The sequence below is a fragment of the Budorcas taxicolor genome, chromosome 18, assembly GCF_023091745.1.
Source record: "Budorcas taxicolor isolate Tak-1 chromosome 18, Takin1.1, whole genome shotgun sequence".
In the NCBI taxonomy this organism is placed as follows: domain Eukaryota; kingdom Metazoa; phylum Chordata; class Mammalia; order Artiodactyla; family Bovidae; genus Budorcas; species Budorcas taxicolor.
Genome location: NC_068927.1, coordinates 20715459 through 20735002, shown reverse-complemented (window position 1 = coordinate 20735002; position 19544 = coordinate 20715459). Strand labels below are relative to the sequence as shown.

Below are 19544 nucleotides of genomic sequence, written 5' to 3'. Positions count from 1 at the left end.
AATGTGTGTGTCACCGGTTTTCACAAGGTCCCTGACTAGTTGACAGGGGTCCTTTTCCTGGCCTCCCCAGGTCTCAATCAAAATTCTCTTCTACGGAGGACACTGCTCCAGGGTCCCAACTCTGGCCACTGTTCCCATTTCCCTCCACACTTCCATAATCCCACAGTCCTCTCCAAAACCTATCAGATCCTAAACCTTGAGAAAGGACCCCCTGGTGAGAGGCAAGTGGCATTTAATGAACAGCAGCCCCACAGGGAGGCAGACACAGGGTCACTTCTGGACTTTGGATGTGTCTTGAGAAGCAAAGCATCAATTTCTGCACACCAGAAAAGATACCTGAGAGTGTATATTTATAGAAAGATACATAGAAACGGACAGATGGCATCTATCTACAGATACAGGAAGCTCTGTTCGAGAATCACGTAGGTATGTATATATTTGCCAATGGCAGGACATGAGGTTTCCGCATCTTCGTTCATAACCAACAACACACAATTGCCTGATCTTGGAAAACCACACTTGTTTATGTGGTTAGTTCCCTCTCCAGATGTTTCCAAAGTGAGAAGTTTCCAAAGTGAGAAGGCTGGTTTCAGGGGCAGTCTTTAAATATGTGTGTGTATCTTTCTAAAGAAGAGAGGAGGAAAGAAAAAGGAGAAATGTATTTTCACGTTGCACAAGGCAGGAAAGATGGGGCTGATTTGGGGCAGGGGGTGTGATCCCACTGGAAAGGTGTGAAAGGTTAACTCCAGAAAGGACAGCTAAGGTTTCTAGGTTGGGACATCAAAACACAACAGCCGGAAAGGTCGCGCACTCCGCTGAAATCCCTTGTGCACATTACAATCAGTTAAGGGCAAAATAAAATCAGAATCATACTAAGAGGTAGCAGCTGTTTATCTTCTCGGAGATTTCGAGGGTCTCTGGAAGCCCGGCCAGGTGAGGGTGTTCTTCTGGAGTGGGGCAGGGCTCTGGCCCAGGGCTCCAGGGGTGGGGGTGGGGCTTGGGGGGGGAGGGAGGTGGGGGAAGGGAAGGGTGTGGGATGGCCCAGCGTGGACACTGGCAGCTCCGGAGCCCCAGGGAGCCTCTGCCACTGCAGGCCACTTCCAAACCCACAGTCACTTCTTGGGTAAGTTATGCAGTCCCCACAACATATAAATAAAAGTTTAGTTCTGTGTTTCCATATATCTTCTACATGGAGGCTAGCTGAATATTAGTGGAGTAACAATAATTATTAATAAACAATAATCGTCATAATAACAATAATTAATAGAATAATAATGCCTTGGGGGGCTGGGGGAGGGGGTCCTTCATATGGTGGGGGCGGGGCAGGGGGCGGGGCTCTATGTCTGGTAGAAGTGATGGTAATGGTGGTGGTGTTCGTGGTGGTGGTGATGTTCGTGTCTCTGGACCGCCTGGCCGGCCTGGCTCTCGTACACCACCACGGCGGGCAGCTCCCTCAGGTGGTCCCGCCCCACGACGGTGCCACCCACGGCCAGCGGCGCCTGCAGGCCCCGGCACCCTTGCTGGCTCTCCTTGGCGCGGTGCTTGTGCTTCCGGTGCCCGAGGGGCGCCAGGGTGGGAAGGAGGGCCGGGCTGGCGGCCAGGTGGGCCGACGGGGCCACCGCAGGGACCGCGGGTCCCCCGGGGGGCTTGCTTCGCGCCCCTCTGGCCATGTGGCCCACACCCACGCTCTTGCCCTGGGCCTTGGGGGACCTCACAAAGTGCTTGCTCCCGTCCTGGGTGCCGCCCCGGAGCCGCTGCTGGACCTCCGAGGCCTTGGCGAAGGGGGCGTCAAGAAAGTGGAAGGAGCCGGGGTCCGCGCCCGGGGGCTTGCGGTGTGGGACGTGGATGGCTTCCGGCTCGTGGGAGCGAGATCGAGTAGGGTTGGAGGCGCGAGGGGGCAGTTCTGACTTCTGGGCCACTGACGGGGAGCCTAGGAGTCAACGCAACAGACGTTTAGTGAGCACCTACTGTGTGCTGGTGTCTCAGGGTGCCCCAGAAATCACCCGCACCCCCGGTTCTCCCATACGGAGAGAGGCAGCTGTTCCTTATCGGAGCTCCTCTTCCCCACCCACTGCCGGCTCCTCCCTGTCCTGGAGGAGAGTTTCTCGGATGGAAATTTGCCATCTGCTAAGTGGGGAAAAAACTGTTTCTTTGTTAGGTCTTTAAAAATAATTAATTCTCCTTCTGAGAGTTTGAAAAGAGAGGAGACAGAGACACTGTTAACTGTCTAAGGCCACCGGGGCACGAAGAAAATCTATGAGCATGTTCCTTTACTTACAGAGGTAACCCAGAGAGGAATTAAACACAGGAGGAGGGGGAGAAGGGCGCCGAGGGGAGTGAAATTAAGTGGGCTGCGTCTTCATTTATCATAGCAAGAGCCAAGATGTCAAGGGCTCATAAAGACAGAGCGGTGTTTTGCTTAACCAAGCCCGGGGTCCTCACTGGAAGAGAGGGGAACTGGGTGGGGGGCGGGTCAGGATACAACGCTGAACTGCTGTTTTCACTGAATTAGAAACCCTTGGATAATATTTGATTTTGTTCAACTTCGTACATGTATTACTTTAATCTTTCAAAAGTTTTCAGGATCGTCTCCTCAAAGACTAGAATCACTCTAGCAAAAGCTACGCCTCCCCCCAGCCCAGGGAGCCAGTGAACACCTTCGCCCCGCCCACCTGCCCGCCCGGCCACGCCCTCCCCTGGCCACCCGCTCAAGTAAAGGCGCTCCCTTACCAGGCCCAAACTGGGACGTGTAGTTTTCTATCCCGGCGAGATCTAAGTAGTGGTTTCTCCTCTCAATGTTCTCATCCACGCAATGGTGGTAGCAGCCGGACTGCTCCAGATGGCTGTCACCCTGGAACCTTTCGGGGAAGGCAAGCGAGAGGGTGGGCCCTGGCCTCACAGTGGGAGAGGTCTCACAAAGCTCCTGGGAAGTCACCAGACAAGCATTTCTGGACCCTCTGTTAATTTCGGTCTGGGTCTTGGGAGCGGGGGAGGGAGTGACTACTTCAGTACTCTGGCCCTGCTTTTCCTCCCCTGCCTGGCCTCCCTGGGCCAAAGCAAAGGAGAAAGCAACTGATCAAAAAGATGGTCCAGAGCCAGGCTTCTACCCGTGTGCCCCCAGTGTGCGCCTGGCTCCCCAGGGGGTGGGGAGAACAGACGCCCCCAAGCCATTGGAGTAGAGGTCAGCAAACTCGCAAAATCCAGCATGGGCTGTCCCAGTGTGTGTGTGTAATGGTGTGTGTGTGTGTAATGGTGTGTGTGTGTGTGTGTGTGATCAAGGGTCTCTGTGATCTGTCCATGCTAGCTTGCCTCCTCCCTGCTCCCCTTAGGACAGCCTCCCACATCTGTAGCCAGCCTGGGCACCCCTGATTCCTAGCCCTCTCCTCACACCATGCTGCGTGGATCCCACTACCACTGCTTGGATCCCACCTTCTCTCTCCCCCCTGTGTTACTATTTCTCAAATCCCAGTCATTTCCTTTCCACATACACAGTAGATACTGATACATCTTCATGCCTCCCAGGTTACTATTACATTATATCACTGTTTAACTCAACATGTTACTTTACTCAGTCTCTCTCTTTTCATCCCTCCCTCCCTTTACTTCCTTCCTTGCAGTTAAAGAAAAACAACAGGTGAAAGCTAATTGCAGTCTTACAATCCTTTATCCACATTTCTGAAATCCAAAACGCCCCAAAACAAAGATTTTCCATAACTCGTTTGGCAGCCAAACTTGCTCTAAACAGATGTGAAGGTAGCTATAGTCTTTATCTCACTTAGCGTGAATATTTATACATGTCCCTGCAGAAATATTTCTGTGCTAAATCCTGGGTTGCTGCTCAGACCTCAAACAGAAATACAGTGGGAGCACCTTTCTAAAACTCAACAAATGCCGAATTCCAAAACAAATCTGGCCCACAGCATTTTGGATGAAGCAACGCAGACCTACATTTAGGTATTTTGGAAAACTGAGCTTGATTTGTGAACCTGTCCTCTTAAGTCACACCCCCCCACCCCCACTACCACTTCCCGCCCCAGGAGGCTGGAGGCTGCAGACTGCAGCCTCCTGCTTGAAATCCCTTAGAAGCTGGTACACAGCTGGTGCTCAACCCGTGCTTGGGACCGCCTTACCTGAGGAGGGCCCGCTGCTTCTTCTCCCAGCTTCGCAGCTCCTCGGCGGGCTTGGTCTCGGCTCTGGGCCTGGCACTCTGCAGGTCTGAGTCCCATCCAAAAAACAAATGGGTGAGCGGCTTGCTCCTGTGCCCACCCACCTCCCGGCCCTTCCCAGGCTGCCTAGCACACAGTCCTTAAAAACTGGCCCACAGAAGCTTCACAATAGCTCTGTGGGGAGGGTTCTCCGAGCCAGGACTAAATAGAGTGGTCTTGCAGCTATGTGCCTGGCTTAACTCCTTCCCCAGACTCACCTCCTCCCAGACCTCTTAGCCACCTTCGAGGCTCGGCACACTTGCCCACTCTCCCCATGCCCAGGCCCACCTCCAACGCTTTGCTCACCCAGGGCCTTCCATCTCTAGAACTCCTTCCCTATCCAAACCCTGGTCCTTCAAGAACCTGCTCAAACCCTACTTGTCCACAGAGCAGCTCACAGGAAAAGCCCTAGGCTCCCCAGCCCCACCCCCGCACTCCTCCCATGTGGGCCCTGAGCCTCCCTGAGAGCCTGGAGTGGACGACCCCGTGGCCAGCATGGCCTGCCAGCCCTCACCGGGGTGATTGAGGACGATGCCCTTTTTGCTCTGGCTCCCATCGGGGGCCACCGTGAGCTTGACCCGCAGCGTCTTGCTCGATGTCGGGGAGTGGTTGACTGAGGAATCGACCACCTCGTAGATGGTGTGCAGCAGGCTGGTGATGTCCTGGATGGGGAAGGAAGCAGAAAACCACGTGCATTTAAAACAGAGGACTCGGAGGGGCAGTGTAGCCTGAAAGGCGGAAACCTCCCCAGTTCTCCCAAAGCCCAGCCTCAGGCAAAATCTAGGATGTCAGAGGCTCACCTGGACCAGAAGCAAGAATAAGGGAGAGGGCAGGAGAATGACCTGAATGCACAGGAAGGGCAGTGGGCAGCAGGGCTCAGCGGCGCCTGGGCCCACAGAGGCACTGAATGGAAGTCGCTTCAGAAAGCTCATGCCTCGCAGGTGCAGAGTTGCCCCAAGGATTCTACATCCTCCGGATTTCCATAATGTCCTGCCAACACTAAGCCATCTCCCAGGGACCAGAGAAAGCTCTTCCGCTGGGCACTATTTAACAGGTAAACTGAGAGGAGGGGCTCAGATACTGTGGGCATGAGCATCAGCAGCATCTGCTTCTGATCTGATGAGCACCTTCTCAATGAAAAATAAAAAAGTGGATGCGTCCCTAAAGATAAACTCTTTTGTGAGAACTTAACCAAAACTCCTCTTCTCTCTAGACCTCAGTTACCCCCTCAACCAGAACAAGGCTCTCCAATCCTTTGGGTTGGGAGATGGAGGGGGGACCAGGTCCCCCCAGTAGGTCCCACCCACCACATCTGCCTAAGGTCCTTGGCCTGAGGGGAGGCTTCATGCTTTAAATGATGTTGGAAACCTCTAGAAAAGTTTGCCCTCTATAGGCCAGGCTCACAGACTCTTCTGCCCAGAGACTCTTCATGAATACAGATGGACTCAGCCCCCTGTTGCCCCCTCACCCATAAGCCTTTAGGCAGAGGTGACAGCAAGTACTGCCACGGCTCTGCAGTAGGGGGATAGATGACCAGAGGTGGTGGGACCAACTGGGTACATCCCCACCCAAAGGAGGTGGCAGCCACCCAACTCAGCTACTTGTAATGTGACAGTGCTGGCTGAGGGTCATTCCAGAGAAGCCAGAAATCCAGAATCTCCTGTTACATTTTCAGAATCTTCGATACTGGCAACTAATTTTTTTTTTCCAACTCGGTTTCCTTCTGCCCCCAGCCCCTGGCAACCCCCATTTTATTTCTGTCTCTATGAATCTGACTACTCTAGATGCCTCATATAAGTGGACTCATGGAGTATCTGTCTTTTTGTGATTGGCTTCTTTCACTTAAAATAATGTCCTCGAGGTTCACCCATGTTGTAGCATGGGTCAGAATTTCCTTTCTTTTTAAGGCTGAATAATATTCTATTGTATGGATATGTCACATTTTGCCTACCCATTCATTATTCATTCATCAATGGACGGGAGAAGGCAATGGCACCCCACTCCAGTACTCTTGCCTGGAAAATCCCATGGATGGAGGAGCCTGGTGGGCTGCAGTCCATGGGTCACTGAGGGTCGCACACAACTGAGCGACTTCACTTTCACTTTTCACTTTCATGCATTGGAGAAGGAAATGGCAACCCCCTCCAGTGTTCTTGCCTGGAGAATCCCAGGGACGGGGGAGCCTGGTGGGCTGCCGTCTATGGGGTCACACAGAGTCCATGGGGACACGACTGAAGCGACTTAGTGGCAGCAGCAGCAGCAGCATCAATGGACACTGGAGTTTGTGCCCACCTCTTGGCTACTGTGAATAATGCTGCTGTGAACATGGATATGTGCAAGTATCTCCTAGAGGATCTGCTTTCACGTCTTTAGGGTATGTACCCCAAAGTGGAATTTCTGGGTTATATGGTAATTCTATGTTTAATTCTTTTGAGAAAACTCCACTATTTTCCATAGTGCTGAACCAATTTACAATCCCACCAACAGTGCACAGGGGTTCCCTTTTCTCCACATTCTCACCAGCACTTGTTATTTTTTGTCCTTTTGATAACAGCCATTCTGACTGTGAGGTAATATCTCATTGAGGTTTTGACTTGTATTTCCCTCATGATTAGTGATATTGAATATCTTTTCATGTACTTATCAGCTATTTGTATATCTTGTTTGGAGAAATGTCTAGTTAGTCTCTGCCCATTTTTTAATCAAGCTGCTTGTTGTTGCGTTGTAGGTCTTTATATATTCCGGATATTAACTCCTTCTCAGACACTTGATTCTCGGATATTTTCCCCTATTCTGTAGGTTGCCTTTCATTTTGCTGATTGTGTCCTTTGATGCACAGAAGTGTTTAATTTTGATGTAGTCCAATTCATCTATTTTTGCTTTTGTTACCTGTGCTGGGCTAGAACACCTGGGGGTTAGATTGGGGTTGTTGGGGGCTGCCAGTTTGAGACCTGGGCTCCAGCCTCTCACTTGCTGGCTCACTGGGCATCCCAGCAATTCTAGCAAGGCCCACAGAGGACTCCCTCTTTCTTCTTCTCTTTCCCTTAAGCTGCCCCACACCACCACAATTGCCCACCCTCTCTCATCATCTTAGGAAGCCCATGAAGGCGGCATCATTATCTCTGTTTTACAGATGAGGAAAGTGAGGTCCATCAACATCATTGCCTAAAGCATCACATACCAGGCCTGGGGCTCTGGGATGCAATCCCCGAGGGTCCCAGAAGATTCAAGGTGCAGGAACAAGTGTGCTTTGGTAGTCCCAGCTAGAAAATCAGCCCTGTTGATTACACAGAGTCCAGCACAGAGGAGTAGGTGCCTGTGACTATTTATTGTACAAATGAACACCTGAAGGATGAACAGGTACTTTCTTCTGAGTTGGGAAGCTGGCCCAGATGCCAGCTGTAGACTGTGGTTGCAGTGAGGTGGGAATCTGAATGCCCCAGCACACAGGAACGAGCATGCTGATGGCCAAAGCGCGTGGAGGAAAGTGGTATTTATAGCCAGATTTGAGGAGTGGCTTTAGAGCTAAAAATAAATCGGGGGAAACACCAGGCTGGGTCCTCCCTGGACTGGGAGCCAACCTCCTTGCTGCTTGGCAGGAGACAGACACCAGTGAAGGCTCTCCCTGCAACTGGGCTGGGGCACCCTCTTTGGAAATCTTCACATCCTTGCTATTCCTCATGTTAGCAGGGGGTGAAGGATAGCAGAATAAAGAATGAGAAAGCAGCGTCTGCCTGCAAGGTTTCGTGAGGCCTCCGAGGTGGGGGCAAACCCTTTTATGATCAACTCCTGAGACTCCCTCAGTCTCTTCTGAACCAGAAAGGAAGAGGGTGGCTACCAGGGGCCACCGCACGTGTTAGCAGAGGTGAAAGGCCACCACACCCCCTGAGAAGCCCAGTCTGGCCTTCCCTTGAATTGCCACCTCCACGCATTTCTGTTACCCAGGCTTTAAGCCTGGGATGCATTCTCCTGTGAGGATAATGACTCCATTCCCAAATAGCCTGGGAGGGGGATGGGGGGCATGGAGGGAAGAACAGGAGCTTCTCAATCTGAAAAAACAATGACCCCTCACAGACAGCATGATAGCTGGAGGGCACTTGGTGTGTGTGTGTGTGGCAGTATGGGGGGGGGGGGTGGTCTCACCTATAGCATCCCCCATCTCCCCAGGGTCCCAAATCGGGAAGGGTCTCTGATGCTTCCCAAATACTCAGGTCTCTCTGGGGGCTTTGCCTGCTCAGAATTCATTCCCTTCCCCAAATAACAGACCCTTGATTTCATTTTGTGATCCAAATCCATTCCATTTTTCATTCTATGTGACTCGCGTGTCAACTTTCCCTTGACTCCAGAATGAGCACGTGTACTCAGAATCAGCCATTAAAAGCATCACGAACTTGTGGCCAAAATGGTTCTGGACCAGTCATGTCACTCAGTCAAAGCCGGTCACATTCAGCTGTGGAGCTCCACGTGACATTCTGAGTTTGGGAGCGCTGCAAACAGGCTGGGGTATAGATTGAAACTATCAGTCATTATCTTGCCAACGGGAGAGACTGTTGATAATGAAGGAACACAGAGGAAAGAACCATGAAGCACAGCTAGTCCTGAAGACACTGAGCCTCTGGATCCAGCCATGCCTGAAGTCAGTGCCCGTGGACTGAATTCTCAGTTACATGAGCCAGTATGGTCCTCTCTCTCTCCCTCTCTTTTCTTAAAAACTTACAGTAGTTTGTACTGGGGTTCTGTCACTGACACCCAAAGAATCCTGAATGATTGAAATTCACTCACAGCTTCTTCCTCCAATCTGTTCTAACATCCCCTAAACCACAGCCTGAGGAAGAGGTGGCCTTTTGTCACCTGGGTCTCTCCTCTGGCAGCTTCTCCTGCACTATTTACAGAGAAGAAAATACTAAGCCCTGAACCGGGACAGGGAGATAAGATAGCAAAGTTTCAGTTCTCCCTGGGAGCAACCTGAGGCCCTCAGGTGCTGGGCGAGAGGCAGGCGTGGAGCCAGACATGCTCCTCTCGGGTCTCTGCGGATCTGTTACAGGCCACACACCTGGGCCTCCTGGGGAGGGAGTGGATGTCAGAGAGAAACAGGGCTGAAAAGGCAACAAGGAGGCAGAAAGGAGGATATCAAGGCCCAGGCAAACGAGAGGCAGCAATCATCAGTAGTAACTCAGGCGAGGTCACGCGCCAGCCTAAGTAAGCCCTCCCCTGGCTTCCCTTAACACCTAAATTGAAGTCAGGTTGCCAGCTGCGGCCTCCGAGGCCGCGCACGACACGTCCTGCTGGCTCCTGGCTGCAGCCCTGTCTTTCCAGATAAGCAGCCATTGCGCCAGTCTCTTCTGGGTCCTTAAGCACCCTGGTGCTCTCATTCTCCCCAGCCCGGGGCTCTCCCCCAGTTTGGTACCTGCAGGGCTCAGTGCCCAAGTCATCTCCTCCAGGAGGCTTCTCTGGTCACTCCAGCCCATCTCATTCCTGCGCGTGTGCTAAGTCACTTCAGTTTCATCCAACTCTTTGCAACCCTATGCACTGTGGCCCGCCAGGCTCCTCTGTCCATGGGATTCTCCAGGCAAGAACACTGGAGTGGGTTGCGATGCCCTTCTCCAGGGGATCTTCCTGACTCAGGGATCAAGCCTGTGTCTCTTATGTCTCCTGCATTGGCAGGCGGGTTCTTTACCACTAGCGCTACCTGGGAAGCCCTTCTTAGTCACACCACTCCGTTTATTCCTGTCACTGAACAGATCACAGCTTACGATGATCCTACAATGGTTCAGGCTCTGCTTCTCTCAGCTGACTGTGAGAGCTACATGGCTAGGAATTGCATCTGTGCCATTTCCCCAAAGCATACCCAGTGCACAGGAGGTGCCCGCTGTAGATGCGCCGTCTGCAGACCAAGGTATAGAGGAAGGTGAGAGGAGCCCAGGGAGGAAAGAGATGTGGGAGAGGTTTGAGGGGAGAGAGAGACACACGGCCTGCAGCGAGGTGCCGGGTGGGGTGGCGGTGGACAGGCTTGTAACAGAGCCGCTGGCAGCACCCTGGGGGCTGGGCTGCTCATTTTTGCATCAGTGTAGAGAGGCACTGGGTGCCCAGCCCACCCCAGCTCCTGGGCAGACCGGCCGAGATGGGAAGTGGCTTGGGGCGATCTTGGAGCTCCAGGACCAGAGAGAGAAGGAGGCTGGACAGACTCTGCTGGGGACCGGGTCTCCGTCTAGGGAGGTCTGGGGCCCTGCGCCTGCCTCTTGCCCCTCCCCAGCTGAATGGTGCCCAGAGCAGCCTGGCGGCCCTTCCTCTCTGTCACCTCTTCCTTCTCACTGGTTTCCATGAAGCTTCCAGGGGCCTCACTCCTGCCCTCCCCAGCTGCCCTGAGGGAGAGGGGAAGGGGCAACAGGGGTGGGTGCACGACAAAGGGTCCTGCGCCGGGGGTGTGGCCTGGCAGGAGGCCCAGCGGGTACACTCACCTCTCGGGTGACCTTGCCGTTGTTGTCAAAGTCGTACAGGGTGAAGGTCCACTCCTGCCGGCTGTCTTCCTCCACAGACACGTCACACTGTAACTCCTGAATGTAAATAGACAACAAGCGCACGTGGCTTGTCACTCAGCGCCTGGGACACCCGGAGGCTGGGTCACAGGGCCGCCAGCCTCCCCACTGCCCACCCCAGACCCTCTGTGAAGGAGAATGCAATGACCAAGACATGCCAGGTCTGGGAGAGAGGCCAAGCCAGGCTGGGAAGCTTGGGCCTGGGGAGAAGGGCCTGCCAGTACCAGACACTCTAGGGTCTTCAAAGGCCGAGGAAACACAAGGGAGGGCCCTGGGAGGACGCGTGTGGCCTCAGGAAGAATGAACTTGGAGCCAAGGGCAGAAGCTACCGGAAGACACAGGGGGTAACTTAGCCATGGGCAGCCACACAACCTGGAAGGCAGGATGGGAGGAGTGTTAAGAGCTGAAGGGTCAGCCCCAGGTGCCAGCCTGGGCTTGGCCCTCTGCAGTGGCACGACCTTGGACATGGCCTTTCTCTTCTCCGTACCTTAGTTTCCCCTCATGCAGACTACAGAAGATGATGGTACAGACCTCAGAAGGTTGTTGCGAGCATTAACTGCCCCGCACCATGTCTCCTGAGCCCCCTCCACGTTCCCCTGTAGTTGTGGTGGGCCACTCCCCACCTCGCTCTGTGTGCTGAGGTGGCCACCTCATGCGAAGGGTTGACTCATTGGAAAAGACTCTGATGCTGGGAGGGATTGGGGGCAGGAGGAGAAGGGGACGACAGAGGATGAGATGGCTGGATGGCATCACTGACTCGATGGACGTGAGTCTGAGTGAACTCTGGGAGTTGGTGATGGACAGGGAGGCCTGGCGTGCTGCGATTCATGGGGTTGCAGAGTCGGACACGACTGAGCGACTGAACTGAACTGAACTCCCCACATCCCACCTCCAGCGTCCAGCTTCCCTGTCTGAGGAGTCAGGGACTGAAGATCCCCGGGAACCAGAACGAGGAAGGGGCCAAGCTGGGGAACACATCTGAGACTTTCAGCGTGGCTCTCTGGGGAGCCCAGGCAGCCAGAGCCCCGCTGCCCGAGGCCTGCTCTTGAGCCAACCCCCACCGCCCCCAGTGACGGGCACCCCTCCTTCCCTGCTCCCTGGGGTCACCTCCCAAGTCCTGTCTCAGGGTCTGCTTGGAGAGAACGGGACAAATACGTAAGCCGCTTGGCTCAGAGAAAAGCCCAATTAATGGTGGTAGCTGCTATTGTCTTTGCTGGAATGACTAATACAGCAATGACGTCATCACCGTGGCTCCCACAGCCCGAGGTGTCCAACTGCAGGGACCGTGAGCAGGGAATCAGGGAGCTCCGTCACTGGCCACCTGCATGCAGGGGCTGGCTGAACCCCAGACAGAGAAGTCCAGAAAGGATGGCCCTTTGGGGAAAGAGAATCCACAAACAGCCTTTTAGGTCCACAAGTCCTATGAAAACAAGTGAATACACCCCCATACCATCCAGTTCCATATCTTGCCTTGGCTCACTTTTCCTTCTGCAGGAGGACAGACTCAGTGCCCCCAGAGAGGGGCAGTGCCTGGCCTCCCAAGGCTGGCGGGAGTGAGCCCCAGCACTGCAGCCCTGCCCCAGGCTTCTGCAGCTCACAGCCAGCTCCCTCTAGCAATTCTCGGGTGGCCCACGCTGAGTTCAAAGCCGGCCTTCCCTCAGTTGTGACACGCCTGTCTGATACCTGCCAAGTGCCTGCTCTGCTCTCCAGCACTGTCCTGCAACACTAAGCCTGCACACATGCATGTACACAAGTGTGTGTGTGGGCACGTGCACACATACATACATATGAACACACACACAGACATATGTCTACACACCGATACACACATCTACATACACATTCATACACACACGCACACCTGATGCCCTCTCCCAGCCCCTCCACTTGGCTCCAAAGACAGCTCCGGTCAGAAGTTCAGAAACATGGGTCAAGTAACTACCCCCACCTCCCGTGACCTCTGTCACATACGTCTTCTTGTCCCCCCAGCCCCAGACTCTCAAGTGAGTCCTCCTCGGAGACCATGGGTGACTCACAGGCATCAGCCGGCCCCTATCTGGAAGCAGACCCACATGGGCTTCCAGGAAAGATGTCCGAGTCTGGGCCTTTCCTCTGCCCTGGCCTTGATGTTGGCTTTGCCAAGCACCCCCAGAAGACCCACAGAGACCCAGGGTGGAGGGCTCAGGAAGAAGTTAGCAACCCCAGCTCCTCAACGAGACGCTGCCTGCCCCCTCGGCTCCTCAGTCAGGAGGACGCAGGGCCCTTAATGACCTATCTCACCCCCTCTTCTGCATCATCTCCCCTTTGCTATTCCCACACAGCCAGCCAGCACTGGCAAGCCTCCAGGCCTTCTGCTCTTCCCTCAGCTGGGAGTGTCCTCCTGATCCCAAAGGCTCCCCCATGCAACACCTCTCCCCAGCTCCTGCCTCTATGCCCAGAGGCTCAACACAGACACTTGCCCTCCCCAGCTTCTGCCTGCAGCCCTGGCTCCCACCTCAGGGCACTGTGCAGAGTTTGGGATTGCCAAAATGCCCATCACTCTCGGCACCCTCTGAGCTGACTTAGGGGACCTCTCTGTCCCCTCTCCACACTCTCAGATCCCCATCACAACACTGACCGTGCTGTTATTGGGCCTGGGTCACTCATCTGTCCCCCTGACCACACTGTGCTCCGTGAGGCAGGAACAATGCCCCCCACTGCCAGGTTCCCTGGAACCAGCGGGTGTCAATCCCCATTGCTTGGAAGGAAGAAGGAAAGTACTTATTCTGCACTGGACACCTTTTTAAGCACCTGAGATGCCTTAATTCATCATGTTTCCGACATCCCAGCAGATAGATATTGTCAGCAGTCACCAACCTTTTCGGCACCAGGGAACAGTTGCATGGAAGAAAATTTTCCACAGACCAGGGGGTAGGGAATGGTTTCAGGATGATTCAAATGCATTACATTTATTATGTACTTTATTTCTATTCTTATTATATCAGCCCCACCTCAGATCATCTAGCATTAGATCCCAGAGGATGGGAACCCCTGGATAAAACGACTATCACCATTTTACAGGGCAGGCAAGTGAGGCAGTGGCAGAGGTGGGAACTGAACCCCCATCTGTGGACCCCAGGGCTCTGTCCTAGTGATTTTGTAGGGGAGACAGAGCAGGAAGGAGGGAGGGTGAAAGGAGGGTGGGGATAGGCCGGTAAGCTCCCTGCGGGCAGCCTGGGTCTCCCACTCAGCACCTGGACCTGTGCTTGGCACACACGAGGAGCTTAATATACCATCTACAGAGGCAGGACAGAAGGACTGTGGGCTCTGAGTGGGCATGTCTCTTTTGCTGTTGACCATCTCAGTCCCACCTGGGCTTCCCATGTGGTGCTAGTGGTAAAGAACCCACCTACCAATGGCAGGAGATGTAAGGAATGCAGCCTCGATCCCTGAGTCAGGAAGAGCCCCTGCAAGAGGGTTTAGCAACCCACTCCAGCATTCTGCCTGGAGAACCCCATGGACAGAGAAGCCTGGCGGGCTATGGTCCACAGGGTCACACAGAGTCAGACGCGACTGAAGGGACTTAGCACACACACATCTGAGTCCCAGAGTGAGGGACCTGCCCAAGGCCTCCTGGTCACCTGCCTGACCGGAGAGCCACATCGTGGCCCCCTGGACAGCCTCGGGAGGGAGCTGGTAGCAAAGATCTCCTTCACCCACGAGGAAACGGAGGACCAGAGAAGAAGTGCAGGCAGTCACGGCAGCACCGGGGCCAGAGTGCCGTCTCCCCTGTCCCCTCTCCTGTCCTTCCCCCAGACCAGCGGCCACCGCCTCTGGCCACCACCCCACGGTGAGAGGCCAGGGACCTGAGCTGAGAGGGGAGGGCGGCAGGGAGTCCCCAGGGCCTGTGCCGAGCTGGGGCAGCCCCAGATGTGGCAGGAGGAATGGTTGTTCATGGGGGAGGAGAGGGGCCGTCACATCTGGAGGGGCCTCAGCATCCGCCCCATCAAAAAGCAGCACCGGGCAGAGAAAACTCTTCCGCCCAGGGCTCAGCACCAGGAAAGGAAACTTACTTCGAATTTCAGCTGTTTCTTGGAGCCCGAGCAGGGTTCACCTGACTTCTCCATCCTCTTCTCATCTCCGCTGGCCAGTCCGTCTGTCTTCTCGGGAGGCAGGGCTACTGCGGGGGGAAGGAATAAGGGAGCAGGTGTGAGTTGGAGGGCCCCGAGCCGCCCCAGGCCCAGACCCTGTGGCTCTGTCTGGAGGCCATCCTCACCACAGTGCAGCGGACCCGCGCTGCCCAGCAGCTTTGCTAGAGTCAAATCCCTCTGTCCTCTGGCCCTGTTAATGCCCAGGGCTGTCCCAGGGGAGGCCCCCTCCCAGGGTGCCTCTTGGCCAGCCGCTCAGGTTGCCCAGTGGGCCTTGCAGGCCTGTGTTTTCTGTGGCCCAGAGAAGCAGCCTGAGGCCACCCACGGCATCTTTGGCCCAAAGAGCAGGTGAGTGAGGACAGAGCGGAGCTTCTGGAGACCCCAGAGGGAGCTCTGGACCACGGCCGCTTTCTGCAGTCTCCCTGCCTTCCCTGAGAACACTGCAGTGACCTCAAAGATGCCACCCGCCTGGGCTCAGCATGTCGCACACTGGTGGGTGGTCAGGAAGGGGAACAGAAGTGGGGAGTGACGGAAATGGAGGTCACTGAGGTAGGGGAAGCACACATACACACACGTGTGTGCACACGCGCACACATGCATGCACACCTTGGTATCTTCAGGAACCAGCTCACCCTGGGCCTTCCATTCTGCCTCTGCTCACCTAGAAGGGCCTCCCTCTGCCAAAAGTGTGGAGTAGACGGGTCTCTGGGCCTTCCATGCCCTCCCAGGAGCAGTGGGAAGGTGGGCATGAAAAGCTGGTGGTCTGTGGACATCACTTTCCCGTGAACACCCCCAAGGGGTGCCAGGGCACAGGGCTAGGAGCAGCCATCAACCCTGAGCCCACGGCTCCATCAGATCTTGAATGTCCCATGAGACCCCTCCAGCCAGCCCCTTCTGTCTCTGCCTGATAAAGGGGACTCAGGTTTGCTCAAGAACGTGCTTTCTAGAACCTCACAGCTCCTCTCCTTAGATTCCCTCAGCTTCCCTGGGGCAGTGATTCTGTTGCCCTGTTTTACAGGGGAGCAAACAGAGCCTGGCTCTCACTTGAGGAACTTTCCCCCTATGTCCAACTAGGGGCGGCCCAGGAGGGCCTGTGAACAGCTGAGATACCTGAGCAGTGGCCCCAACCAGGGCTGGACTTTCTTGGGAAGTCAGGAGCCTGGAGATATATGTCTACCAGGCCAGGAAACCAGGTGGAGGGCCTTGCCTCTCCCCTGACCCTGTTCCCCACCACACTCACACACCCCAGCTTTGCAGACTGGGACCCAGGAGTGGCTGCTGGGGAGTGCCCCAGCTCTCCCACTTGACCCCTGCCCCGTGGGCCCAGCAGTTATTCAAAGCCCTTCCCGGGGAGCCCTCAGAGCTTCGTGGTTGACTACACTGCTCATTGACTCACTCGGTCCTCACAGCAACCCCAGGAGGCAGGTACCAGGATCAGCTCCGCTTTCCAGTTGGGAAAACTGAGGTACAGAGAGGTGAAGTGATTTGCTAGTAAATGGCAGGGCTGGGATTTGAACCCAAGCAGCCTGGCTTGTGCTATTGACTTGGTTCTGCAGACTTGGTGCCAGCCCTGGAAGAGGGTACTCTCTGCTTTGGCTCTGATCCTCCAACACTGTGTGGCTCCAGGCAGGTCACATAACTTCTCTGGATATCTCCATTTCCCCAGCTTTACAGTGGAGATGATAATAGTCCCTTCCCCAGGGGACCCTTGTGTGGATTCAAGGAGCTGCAACTGAAAGGGCTAAGAGCCCGGGGTCAGCACACGGGGTCCAGCCATTAGTAGTGACAGTCTGGCGAATGATGTCCCTGGGTCTCCCCAGGTGGCTCAGTGGTAAAGATTAAAATCGCGCCTGCAATGCAGAAGCTGCAGGAGATGCAGGTTCAATTCCTGGGTCGGGAAGATCCCCTGGAGGCCGGTGTGGCAACCCATTCCAGTTTCCTTGCCTGAAGAATCCCCAGGGACAGAGGAGCCTGGTGGGCTACAGTCCATGGGGCCACACAGAATCGGACATGACTGAAGCAATAGCACACACACATGATGTCCCTACACATTTTATCTTTCAGGAATCAGGAAGTGAGTAGCGAAGTTTTCTAAAAGCTCAGGCTTTTGGATGCAAACAGACACAAAAAGTGTCATATCAGCCTGGGTAGGAAGCAGGACAGGGAGGAAGACATAAAGATAAGGATGCTCCAGCCACCAGGCCAGACAGGTGGGGACAGGAAGGCCTCCACGGCCAATGATGTCCTGGCTCCATCACAGCTCCCTTCTTGACTGAGCCTGGGGGCCGGGCTCAGTGGGATGCAGGGAGCCCCCAGATCTCCACGCTCGCACAGCCGACAAGGGCTCCAGCTAGAGTCCCCATCTCAGTCACAGACCCCAGCTCCTCCCTGGTGGTTTCATAGAATGAGGCCACTGAGAATAAACCTGAAAGATGCAGGTGGGGGCACCTGGCATCCTCATGGCTGGGGTGGTTGACAAGAGGAAGGTCAGGATGCTGCCTGCTCCTGGCGTAGAGGATGAAACCAAGTCCAGTGCTCTCTGCTCCTCCAAAGCAAACACCTCAGTGGCCAAGAGGTCTGGTTGTGACACCGAGCCCTGGAGAAGTCAGGTGGGAGACTGGCCAGTGACCCAAGGACAGTCAAGCACACAGCCTGCACCACCCTGACCCCTCCATCTCAAATCTACCAGCACACCGCTGGGCCAGAGCTGCTGCCATCGTGGGGAGAACAAAAAGAAAAAGAAGAAAGAGAAACAAAAGGCAGCTCCATCTTCAAAGCTGCTGCCTCCCTCTGCCAAGGTCCTGGCTGGAGATGCAAGCCGGCGAGGCTTATCGAAACCAAACTTCAAGTTCAAAGGGAAGTTATCAGAAAACCACCTTCAGGTTCAATGTTGCCTTTCAAGTTCCACTTGATAAAACCCAAAGAAAAGAAACCTCTGTCCCTGCTCTCTCCTCCTCCGGGGCACCCCTCCCCCTGACACCCAGACAGCCCATCCTCCCCTAAGCCCTCCTCTGACTGCCCTCCTCTCTCCTCTCCCGGGGAGGAGGGGAACCTCCCCCTCGATCCCTTATCCCCTTCATACATCTTCTCCAAAGACCAGGGTTTGTCCTTTCTTCATCAGTGGGTCCCACCTCTCAGCCCATCCTAGCTCAGAAGACCACCTGGACACCCCCCAGGGGCCCCTTCCCAGCATGAGGGGCAGGCACAGGTGGGTAGTATTACTGGAAGCCATCTGCCCTGGGGCCTGAGACCAGGAACAAGGACAGTCAGCACCCTGTTGCCCCCACCAAAGAAAGCCTTTCTCCCTTTCACTGTCCCCTGCCCAGGGGCCAGAGAGATGGCAGATGATCAATCAGAAAGCCGTGCAGACCCTGGTGCCAGACGCCCAGGCTGGGACTCAGGGGCCCTGCTTCTATATCCACATGTGAGTGAGCCCCTTGAAACTAAATGACATCAAACCACTGCCCACCCCAGCCACCCCTGTGCAGAACACACCCCCTTCTCTCCACTGTCCAACCTCGGGCTCATGGGTAGATAAGAGAGGGTGAATGGGGCTCAACTGCTGGCTTCCCAGGCCCCACCAACCGGAGAACAGTATTTTTGTCAGGATGGATTTTAGCACCAGACCCTGAGCCCATTCATTCCTCATCCCCTACCCTATGCCTGTTCAGCCCACAGATTCCCCCCCTCCCAGAGGTGATCTTTTGGGGGACACGGTTTTAGGGGGGCTCTGGTCACTGTTCAGTTGCAACAGTTACAACACTGCTAGTTGGAAAGCAGTGGAAGGAGGAGGAGAAAAAGGAAGGGAAGGGACTGAGTGAGGAGGAAGGAAAGCCTTTCACTTAGCATGACGTATCCTTGGGTGACCTAGAGGAGGGGCTGGCAAACTACAGCCCATGAGCCAAAGCCAGCCCACCACCTATTTTTGTAAATAACATTTTACTGGGACACAGAGACACCCACATCCATTGTCTATGGTGAAAGAGAGTTGAGTAGCTGCAACAGCCACTCTAATGCCCACAAAGCCTGAAATATGTACTCTTCCTGGCCCTTTAAGTAAACGTTGTGGACTGTGCAGTTTTGCACACCCATGAGGATACAGCCTTGATAGGCAGAGCACAGGGTGATTTCACCTGCTGTTCACCTGCTTGATTGGAAATCCTTGTGCAGTCCACAGCCTGCCCAACCATACACAGCAGCCATAGAAGAAAGAAAATGTCAACTCTGCTTTCTTAAAACCAAGTCTCAGCTCCAAAGAGTGGGGCAGCGTGCGGAGCTCCTTCCCCGTGGAAGCTGTCCCCTGTCCCTCCTCTCACCATAGCTATGGCCATGAGGAGCCAGCCGGCCGGCTGTGTTTACCAGATGATGGCTCTGTCCCACATTAGCTCCCAACCTGGCATCTCTCCACCCCCAGCAACTGCCAGATTAAATGCATTACTTGACCATCTTCACCCGGCTCCCTTTGATGTTCCCTTCTCAAGCTTCAAAATACCTTTTGGAGGGAGATCAGACAGCATTAAACAGAATTACTAATTAATTAAGCAAAGTTAAATTTTAAACACTGTTTGTTGTGTTAGCCAAAAGCCTGAACAGAACAGACTTTTTTCCTCCGCTGAGATCAAAGACAGTCTCTTCCCTCTCCCCTCCCCCAGTTTAAAAAGGAGGTGGGGGTGGGG

At 54.6% G+C, this 19544-nt stretch overlaps 1 protein-coding gene across 1 annotated transcript in view; it reads right to left on the bottom strand.

Moving 5' to 3' along the window:
- Positions 1-1337: 1337 nt before the first annotated feature.
- NKD1 (NKD inhibitor of WNT signaling pathway 1) overlaps positions 1338-19544 on the bottom strand; it is a 92262-nt gene continuing 74055 nt past the window's right edge. The window contains exons 5-10 of the mRNA XM_052656577.1: positions 14794-14900; positions 10664-10759; positions 4720-4867; positions 4131-4215; positions 2731-2858; positions 1338-1930 (exon numbers count right to left, since the gene is read on the bottom strand). Coding sequence (XP_052512537.1) covers positions 1338-1930; positions 2731-2858; positions 4131-4215; positions 4720-4867; positions 10664-10759; positions 14794-14900 — 1157 coding nt within the window. The remainder of the gene's footprint in view (positions 1931-2730; positions 2859-4130; positions 4216-4719; positions 4868-10663; positions 10760-14793; positions 14901-19544) is intronic.